Below are 9,871 nucleotides of genomic sequence, written 5' to 3'. Positions count from 1 at the left end.
TAGAGCAGTAAAATGATTCCGTAGGATACTGTAATGGTGGATACACTGCATACGCATTTGTCAAAACCCACAGAAGGTATACTAGTCAGAGTGGCCCCTGATGTGAATTACAGACTTTAGCTAATAATAATGTACTAACATTGGCTCATTAAGCACAACAAAGTTACCCCCCACTAATGCAACACGGTACTAAGGACGAGCCGGGGGAGGGGTAAATGGGAACTCTACTTTCTGCTCAGTTTTCTATAAGCCTAAAAGTGCTCTTAAAGTCTATTACTTTAAAAATCCTTTAAAATTTTTCCCTTGAAAGGAGAGGATGAAAGAGCAGGAAGTGTTAAAGCTGGTTCTTTACTGACTTATGGAGGACCCAGGAACCCTCAGAGCCACGCCTGGCCAGGCTCAGAGGACCTGCAGTTCTGCCCCAGAGAGGCAGGAAGCCCTTGTGGGCCAGGTTCCCAGGTGAGCGTGGGCAGGACTCAGACCGAGGCTTACACATGAACATCATAATTCAAAGAGCACAATGTTCAAACTGAATGTTCAAAGAGCTGCTCTAACTTGTGCCCCCCCATCTTTCTGGATGCCCATTTTGAAACCCAAACTTTCCTAAGGAAGGTCTGTCCAGACCAGGTCCGAGGCAGTCTTGATCTGGTGTGACTTGACGTGTCACAAAAGCAGCACAAGGAGGGAGTTGGGGGAAACCGGAGGGGGAGACGAACCATGAGAGACTGAGGACTCTGAGGAACAAACTGAGGGTTTTGGAGGGGACGGGGGAGAGGGGATGGGTGAGCCTGGTGGTGGGTATTAAGGAGGGCACGGACTGCATGGAGCACTGGGTGTGGTGCATAAACAATGAATTCTGGAACACTGAAAAGAAATTTAAAAAATAAATTAAAAATTTTTTTAAAAGGCTACACAAAGACCATTTAACCCTTAATGCTCTGGAGCACCTTGCTGGTGTGAGTCCCATCCTCCCAACAGCCAACGAGCCTCACCACGACCACCACATTGGCCGGGAGGTCCAAAGTTTGACCGAGATGCCCCAGCCGGAGCCCCCTCCCTGTCCCCAGTACGCACTCCACACCCTCTCCCCGTGGGAAAGCCCTGAAGGGCTCTACACCCTCCCAGGCTGAGGAAGGCAAAGAAGCCCCCACCCGCCCCACCCTGCGACCAGCTACAGGGCGGCCCGCACTCACAGTAAACCGTCACAAAAGAGAGCAAGAAAGGAGAGGGACAGATGGCATTTCCTGCTGGTGGGAACGCAAGCTGGTGCAGCCACTCTGGAAAACAGCATGGAGGTTCCTCAAAAAGTTAAAAATAGAGCTACCCTAACCCAGCACTTGCACTACTGGGTATCTACCCTAAAGATACAAATGTAGTGATCCGAAGGGGCACGTGCACCCCAATGTTTATAGCAGCAATGTCCACAATTACGCTGAGCAAAATAAGTCAGTCAGAGAAAGACAGTTATCATATGAGCTCACTCATATGTGGAGTTTAAGAAACAAAATGGAAGTTCATAGGGGAAGGGACGGAAAATAAAATAAGATGAAATCAGAAAGGGAGACAAACCATAAGAAACTCCTAACTCTAGGGGCACCTGGGTGGTTCAGTGGGTTAAGCCTCTGCCTTCAGCTCAGGTCATGATCCCAGGGTCCTGGGATCGAGCCCCATGTCGGGCTCTCTGCTCGGTGGGGAGCCTGCTTCCTCCTCTCTCTCTCTCTGTCTGCCTCTCTGCCTGCTTGTAATCTCTGTCTGTCAAATAAATAAATAAAATCTTAAAAAAAGAAAAAAAAAGAAACTCCTAACTCTACGGAACAGACTGAGGTTTGCTGGAGGGGAGGGAGTGGGGGATGGGCTAACTGGGGGATGGGCATAAGAGGGGCACGGGGTGCGGTGGGCACTGGGTGTGATCTAAGACTGACGAGTCACTGACCACCACCCCTGAAACCAATAGTCCACTATGGTAATTGAGTTTAAATAAAATAAAAAATTTTTAATTTAGAACTTTCTGTATCACACGGATTGATCTGCGAATGTCGAACCAGACTTGCATCCCAGGGATAAACCCACCTGGTCAGGGTAGAGAATCTTTTTTTTTTTTTTAAGATTTTATTTATTTATTTTACAGAGAGAGAGATCACAAGTAGGCAGAGAGACAGGCAGAGAGGAGGGGAAGCAGGCTCCCCACTGAGCAGAGAGCCCGACGCGGGACTCGATCCCAGGACCCCGGGACCATGACCTGAGCCGAAGGCAGAGGCCCCAACCCACCGAGCCACCCAGGCGCCCCGTGGATAATCTTTTTAATGTCCTGTTGGATCCTATCAGCTAAGATCTTGTTAAGAATATTGGCATCCATATTCATCAGGGATATTGGCCTGAAATTCTCCTTTAATTAAGAAAAAAAGATAGCATCCCCCTTCAGGGGGATTAGCTACCTAATTCCTCATCTTGAGCTGATGCCCCGGGGCCCTCACCTGGGCCAACGTGGGGACAGGGAAGGCCCACCCTCTACCCCCCTGCGCAGAGGGGCCCCTGGAGAACGATTAGCTGAGGACACGGCGCCAGGGGGTGGGGGTCGGGGGCAGGGCCCATGGAGGAGCAGGAAGCAGAAGAGTCCGGTGGATCCCCCCACTGGCACCCCTCAGGGTCGCCCATCCTGGGACCACCCATGGCCTCAGTCTCCAAAGAGAGGAGTCTACACTGAAGTGTGGAGGAGACGGCAAGGTCACTTCCGAGTCAGCGGCTGGTGGCCCGCCGTGGTTTCTGGCCGTGCTGATCCCCATCCACGTGGCCTTGAGGGGTCACGCAGGGTCTCTGGGCCCTGGTGCCACAGAATATAAAGTTACAGGGTCTTTGCCTCCCTCCCTCCCTCCCTGCCCTGCCCCAGGCCGGCTTCCCCCTGCAGGGGACACCCGGGGTCTATGTCGCTATGAGATCCAGGGCGACTCGCCATAATGACATGAAGTATTTCTAATGTCCTCACCCCTCTAGCAAAGCCATGAGCAGATGTCACGTAGACACTTCAATTCACTGTCTAGAAAATAACTCCACGAAAGCACAGACTTCAGAAGCGTCGTTAGCTACGGAGGACGGAGTGTACACGTCAGACAGAGAGTATACGGGACCCCCACTGGGGGGACACGGCCCCTCAGCCCACTGGGCCGGTCTTGGCCGGCACCTGTGGGCACAGCTCTGCTCTGGGCGCTGGGTTACCATGGAGAGTGAGCACTCACCAGAACCCCTGGGCACGGCTTTTGTCGGTTCTGCCTGGCCTGTGTGTGCAGTGGAAAGGGGGCGACGGTCACGTCTGCCGCGTGTGGGGACAACAGTAACAGCGGCATCTCCTGAGCACTCACTCCCATCAGACCCCGTGCTGAGCACCTCGGCCGCACTGAGTCGCGCCCTCACGGCTCATGACACGGCAGTCACAGTCTCCGTTCGTAGATGAAGACCCAGACGTCAGAGTCCTTCGACTTGCCCAAGCCATGCTGGCAGAGGCTTGGAGCCCAAGTAGCGATGGGCTGTGGGGCCAGACCAGGCCTCTCACAGAGGTTCTGGACCCGGAGGACGTCACGTGACTACACACTCAGAGGCCGAACTGAGCCCCGCTCCCTCCCTGGGACACCTGTGCCCCCCACAGTGCAGACCCCAGCAGGAGCCCTGGTGGCCATGCTCGGAGGCAAACCCACACACTGACTCCAGGTGGCTCTCAAAGGTTGCCAGGTTCCCGCAGCATCTCTCTGGATTCTCTGCATGGTCAAACGTCCCCCGCCACCAAGGAGGAAACACTCAGGACACCACAGGTGCTGGCAGTGGGGGGAAACTCCACCCCTCACTAACAAGACAGCTATCAGCCCCCAAGACCCAGACCAGGCTGGGGGCCCTACGGGCTGTTCTGGTGCCCAGTACTTGCTGGACGGTGACTACTGGCAACTTCATGCGGCGCTTCTGGGCGGTGCGTCCCCACTGCTCTTCCAGAATCTGGGTTTGGAACTCCAGGGGCTGAGCACCCCCAGGCAAGGCCTGTGAGAGGGGTGGGAACCCGGGGAGGCCAGGATGGGATGGGGGGCCCTCCACACTGCCAAGCACCCAGCCCAAAGCCCCCTGCCACCCCAGAGCCCCTGACCACCCTGTGATATCAGGGTGCTGTTCGCAGTCCGGACAGAGACGATGATGCTGAGAACTGGCTCCCACACAGGGGACGGCCAGATGGCCCGGTCCTGCCCGTGGGTCTCCCAGGGGCTCACTTCCCCTGCACCCACCTCCACAGAGCCTCCTTGACGTCCTTGTTCCTCAGGGTGTAAATGAAGGGGTTCAGCACCGGGGTGACCACAGTGTTGAGCACGGTGACCACCTTGGTCAGGTCCAGGGAGCTCTCCACCGAGGTCCTCACGTGCAGGAAGATGGTGGAGCCGTACCAGAGGAGGACCACAGCCAGGTGGGAGGAGCAGGTGGAGAAGGCTCGGCGCCGCCCGGCTGCGGAGGGGATCCCGACGATGGTGACGATGATGCAGGCGTAGGAGACCAGCGTGATGAAGCAGGAGCCCAGGATGACGCAGAAGGCGATGCCGAAGGACACCAGCTCCACGACGCGCGTGTCGCCGCAGGCCAGCACGATCCAGGGCGCGATGTCGCAGAAGAAGTGGTTGATGACGCGGGAGCCGCAGAAGGAGAGGCGCGCGATGAGGGCGGCCGGCGCGCCGATGGCGGAGAAGCCGCCCAGCCAGGAGCCCAGGGCCAGGCGCGCGCAGCGGCCGGGCGTCATGAGGCTGCGGTAGCGCAGCGGCCGGCAGATGGCCAGCGCGCGGTCGTAGGCCATGGCGGCCAGCAGGAAGTACTCGGTGCAGCCCAGCGCGAAGACGAAGTACATCTGCGCCACGCAGCCGCCCGGGGAGATGGCTGAGCCGCGCCGGGCCAGCGTGGCCAGGGTCTTGGGCGCGCAGGCCGTGGTGAACCAGATCTCCAGGAAGGAGAGGTTGCACAGGAAGAAGTACATGGGCGTCTGCAGGCGCCGGTGCGCGCCGACCAGCGCGATGATGGCCAGGTTCCCGGCCACCGTGAGCGCGTAGGCGACCAGGAAGAGCGCAAAGAGCCCCGCGCGCAGGCCCTGCGGCCCCGGGAAGCCCAGCAGGATGAACGGCCCCTGCGCGGAGAGGTTCCGGCCGCCGCCCCAGGCCATGAGCCGCTGTTGGGACACAGGCCGCCACGGGCCAGTGAGAGGGACCTCCCACCCCAGGCCCCCACCGGAGGCCCAGGAACGGAGGGGCCGCCCTGACCCCCTTCTCCGGGTCTCCTCACCTTGTCTATGTCCCGGGACTCCAGCCAGGCCTAGGGTCCCAGTGGGTGCCAGCGAGTGGACTGGGGACCTCGCCCTCTTGGGGGAAGTGGCTCAGGACATTGGACCCAGGTTATCAGTTGCTGGCCACCTGGGGAGGGGGGACATCTCCTCATTCTAGACTCTGTCACCTGGGGGTGGGGGGTGGTCCTTATTCTAGACTCTGTCATGGGGGGGCACTTCCTCATTCTAAACTCCTTGTCACCTGGGGAGGGGGGTCCTTACTCTAGACTCAAGAAGACTGGGAAAGGACAAGAATTGTTAAGTTTTCACAAATGAAATTATGTATGGCCCAATTTTTAGCATTTTCTTCCAACAAACCAGATTGATTCCTAGTGAAACATGCTTACCTATCCACCCCTCACCACACACCCAACACAACTGAGGCAGGAAACCCATGGGGGGCCCTGCTCCCCTTGCCTGGGGCTGTCTCCCTGGATTGTTAGCTGGAAACCAGGCAGCCTGCGGGCCCTGAAGTGTGAAATTGCCAGCAGTCACATGAGCAGTGCCCCCTCCTGGCTGGAAGCTGGGGATGGCACTGTTGCGGGGCGGGGTGGGGGGGGACCTCCTGGAGGGGAGGGGTGTTGGAGGGTGGCTGTCTATAGAGGAGGGGAGGGGCTGTGGCACCAGTGAGGATGGGGGTTAGTGGGAACTGAGCTCGGTTCCCTAGAGCCCAATCCCTCCCAACCAGGGCTGGACCCTGCCCGCTGGCCACTCTAGGCCAACAGGCACCCGAGGAGGGTCCGAGGGGTAGCTGGACAGAGGCTGGCAGTGACCCCACGAGCGTGGAGCCCAGAGCTCGCAGCAAGGCAGGAGGGGCCCTACCGGTGACAGCTTCTCCCAGACAGTGTCCAGACGCTGGACCCAGTCCAGGAGGGTTGCCCTCAGGAGCCGCGGAACCCTGTGCATTTTTCTGCCTGCGCCCATCCTCCCCCATGCCAAGCACAGGTGCACACATCACACACAGTCACACGCTGGTCACACACCACACACGGAGTCACACACCGGTGCACACACCACACAGAGTCACATACTGGTACACATGCCACACACGGAGTCACGTGCCAGTGCACACACCACACACAGAGTCACACACCTGTCACACGCCACACACGGAGTCACACACCAGTCACACACCACACACACACACATATGCCTGCCACACAACACACACAGAGTCACACGCTGGTGCACACACCACATACATACATGGGCACAGCGTGTACACTCATGGGCCTGGACTCACCTATGTGTGCACACTCACTACCTGAATGAGCCCCAGGAACACTCATCCTGGTTCCTGATAGGCTGGGGGTCCCTTGGCTGAGTCCCTTCCCACAGTGCAGTCAGCAAAGCTACCCTTAACAGTGCTGGCCAGTAACAAAATAAGCCACACTCTAGCCACACCTGCTCTGAGCCCCAGCCTTGTGTGGCCATGCGCCATGAGCATTCAGGCAGAAAGCAAAGCCCCAGCAGGGGAGACAGACCAGTCCCCTGCCTGTCCCAGGTCCTAGGAGTGGGGCCGCTGTGAGCCATGGCTGGCCTGGAAGAAGCGGGCTTTTGAACAGGGTCCCCATGACTCCGCTTCCGGGGGGCAGAATGCCCTTCAGCTGCAGGCTTCAGATTTACCAGGACACAGACCGCTGCCCGGGCTGCACTGGGACCTGAGTCCACGGCACCACCCACGAGCACTGGCCCCTGCCAGCCTAGCGCTCTGCCTGGGGTGTTGGGTCCTGACCCAGGGAACTGGGGCTCTTTTTCTTAGCCTTGACTCCAGGATGAGCCTCATTTAGAAACCATTTTCACTGTTGAAGGTGACTGTCACAAAGAAGAAAAAGAGGCCTCCACAAGCCCTGCCCCGTCCGGCTTTCTCACAGTTCTGCAGTCCTGCCTTTCCCCTTCTTCCCACGTGCCTGGAGATGAGGGCGGCTGGCCTGCTTCCCTGGCCTGGTGCGCAGGAACAGCAGACCCCAGCTGTGCAGGATGAGGACCGCCCAGATCCTACGGAATCCTGCACACCTTGCAAGGGGTCCCGTAATGAGGCCATGTTGAGGCCTCCCCAGGTGGTCCAACTCCTCGTGGGGGACAACAGGGGTGGGGGAATCAACCTGTCTCGGGAGAATCCACTTGCCCAGGTCAGCTTGGGGGGACATAGCATGGTTGGGGTCACTCACCAAAGGGGTATGAGCAGGTTCCAGGATGCCCCGCTAAAGCAGCCAGGAGACCAGGAGGGTGAATGTGGGATGAGCCCAAGGACCCTCCAGGTGGGGCTGTGTCACTGGGAGGGGGCACTCCCTGTGGCCAGCTGACCCTGTGACTTGCCAGTGAGGGACTCCTGTGGGCCGAACTGCTTGTTCCCACTGCCTAGCTCCTGGAGACACAGCAACAGCAGGAGTGGGGGTCATGAGCCACGGGGGACCTGCTAGAGCACTCATGTGGCTCCAGCACGTCCATGGCACTGGCCAGGAGGCAGGTTTTGGCTGGCCCAGGAAGATGGCTTGGTCATCCACCAGCACGAGACCCGAATGCAATCCCCCAGCCCCAAGTGCACAAGACTGCTCTGCCCAGGTGACCTGGACTCTGGTCATTCAGAGTGGCCAGCACTGGCCAGTCCAGCACAGACCCCAGAGCACAGGCATGGATGCTGCCCCAGCTCCCCTACCATGGGAAGGAGCTCAGCGGCACCTTTGCCGTTGTCCTGCGCCCTTGCCTCCGCCTGTGGCCAGGCAGTGCCCTCTACCTCCTCTCTCCCAAGACAGTGTTCCACCAAGCCCTGCTGGCCATCAGCTAGCGTGCAGCCCCTGGCACTCCAGCTCACAACCCAGGCAGCAGGTGCCCCTGGGCAGCGAGGGGGGTCCGGCACCCTGGATAACTCCCCCTCCCCCACCTGCCCACCCACCAGGGAGGAGAGCAGACGGTGAGCCCTTGGCCCCGCAGGCAGCCCTCTGACACACAGGTTCCTTCCGCCCTCACACAGTCTCCCTCGGGCTCAGGCCTGCAAGGACCCTCTTGTTAATTATGCAGCTGGAGTGAGACTGGCTCTAGGGGCTGGTGAGGGCCCCCAGGGTGGTCCTGGGCAGCGACCAGCACCCTAAGCGGGTCCTCTTGCCCTTAGGCTGAGCCTGGCAGCTGTTTCTCACCCACAGCTCAAGGGCATCTTCTCCAGGGCCCAGCCCCCCGCCGGCCTGTCTCCTGGGGCCATGCCTGACACAGAGTGCCCGCCCCGCGAGAGCACCTGGGGCAATGGCGCCCGTGCACCCCAGGGCAGGTTCCAGCGGCGCACTGGGTTTTCTTGGCAGGCGCCCTGTGCCTCAGTTTCCCCCTCTGTAAACAGGGGGTTTGCTACAGGTCAATAGGCAAAGTGCAGGCTGCCCCACTCCCCACCCCCACCAAGCTTTCTGGAAATAGCCCAGCTGGGGCCATTTGCTGCCGCTGCTTCCCTAGCTGGGGCCTCCAGCTGGTGAGGACAGGAGGAAGACGTGCCACGGGGGGAAGAACAGCGGTCGGCAAGGCGGCTTTGAGCAGAACCCTAACCTCCGGACTCTGCCAGCATCAACCTCGGGGACCTCGAGACCTGTGGGGTGCATCCGGGGTGGAATTGGGCTCCTGGCCACGGGCCGGGCTGCACGCCGGTGGTCCCTCAGGGCCTGGGCCTCCGTGGCAGGGACTCAGCTGCCTGGGGCTAGCATCCCGGGAGGCGGAGGGAGTGTGCTCCCCACAAGCCTCAGCCTGTTTCCCTCATCGGCATTGGCCAGAGCGGATCCTGCCAAGGCCCCAGGGACAAGGGGCACCGTGGCGGGCACACGGTGTGCGGACCCCCGCGGGCCTGCTCCAGCCTCAAGTGCTACCCTGCCCTGGGGCTCCAGCACCACCGTGGGGCCACTGCCACACGGGTGTCTGGGCTGGGCTGCCCCTAATTGGGAGCTCGTTAAAAGTTGGTAGAGGGTCTCCCTTGAGGCAGGACTGTTGCCTCATCAATTAACTCCCCAATCAGGGGCTGCTATGGATCTGGGAAAACACAGGCATCTGTTTGATTCCATAAACACTATTTTTCCAAATATAACTTCCAAACATCGGAATTTGGAAGATATAAAAGAAAGACTGTCAAAGCACGGATCCACGTGGAGACCTGCTGTGCCCTCCACTCTCTGCGGCTGTGTCTCCCCTGGCACCCTTGTGAGCTCCTGTTTCTGCTTTCATCATCAAGGTGTGGCTGACATACAGCGTACACATACAGGACACACCTTCGTGGGTCTGAAGACGTGCGTACAGCCCTGCCACAGTCACCAGAAATGCCACCGTCACCTCTGAAAGCCGCCCTCCCACAGGAGACCCCCTGGCTGGCACCACACACCAGTCTCGTATGGGAGTACGCAGGAGAAGCAGACCCCCCGCTTCTCTTACAAACCTACGCTGATCCGGGGCGCCTGGGTGGCTCAGTGGGTTGGGCCGCTGCCTTCGGCTCAGGTCATGATCTCAGGGTCCTGGGATCGAGTCCCGCATCGGGCTCTCTGCTCAGCAGGGAGCATGCTTCCT

General features: G+C 59.2%; 1 protein-coding gene across 1 annotated transcript; it reads right to left on the bottom strand.

Annotated features, from left to right (window-relative positions):
- Positions 1-4,243: 4,243 nt before the first annotated feature.
- On the bottom strand, positions 4,244-5,179 carry LOC111144695 (olfactory receptor 287-like). The gene has a single exon (XM_022499117.1). It carries the CDS (start codon positions 5,177-5,179, stop codon positions 4,244-4,246), a length of 936 nt encoding a protein of 311 aa, XP_022354825.1.
- Positions 5,180-9,871: the final 4,692 nt, after the last annotated feature.

The sequence above is a fragment of the Enhydra lutris genome, unplaced genomic scaffold, assembly GCF_002288905.1.
Source record: "Enhydra lutris kenyoni isolate GAN:26980312 unplaced genomic scaffold, ASM228890v2 scaffoldscaffold12, whole genome shotgun sequence".
NCBI lineage: Eukaryota > Metazoa > Chordata > Mammalia > Carnivora > Mustelidae > Enhydra > Enhydra lutris.
Note: the sequence above shows the minus strand (reverse complement) of the source record. Positions and strands in the feature narration are given on the sequence as shown.

Excerpts from the sequence above, each read along its gene's own strand:
- LOC111144695 (XM_022499117.1), bottom strand. The coding sequence starts at position 5,179 with ATGGCCTGGGGCGGCGGCCGGAACCTCTCCGCGCAGGGGCCGTTCATC.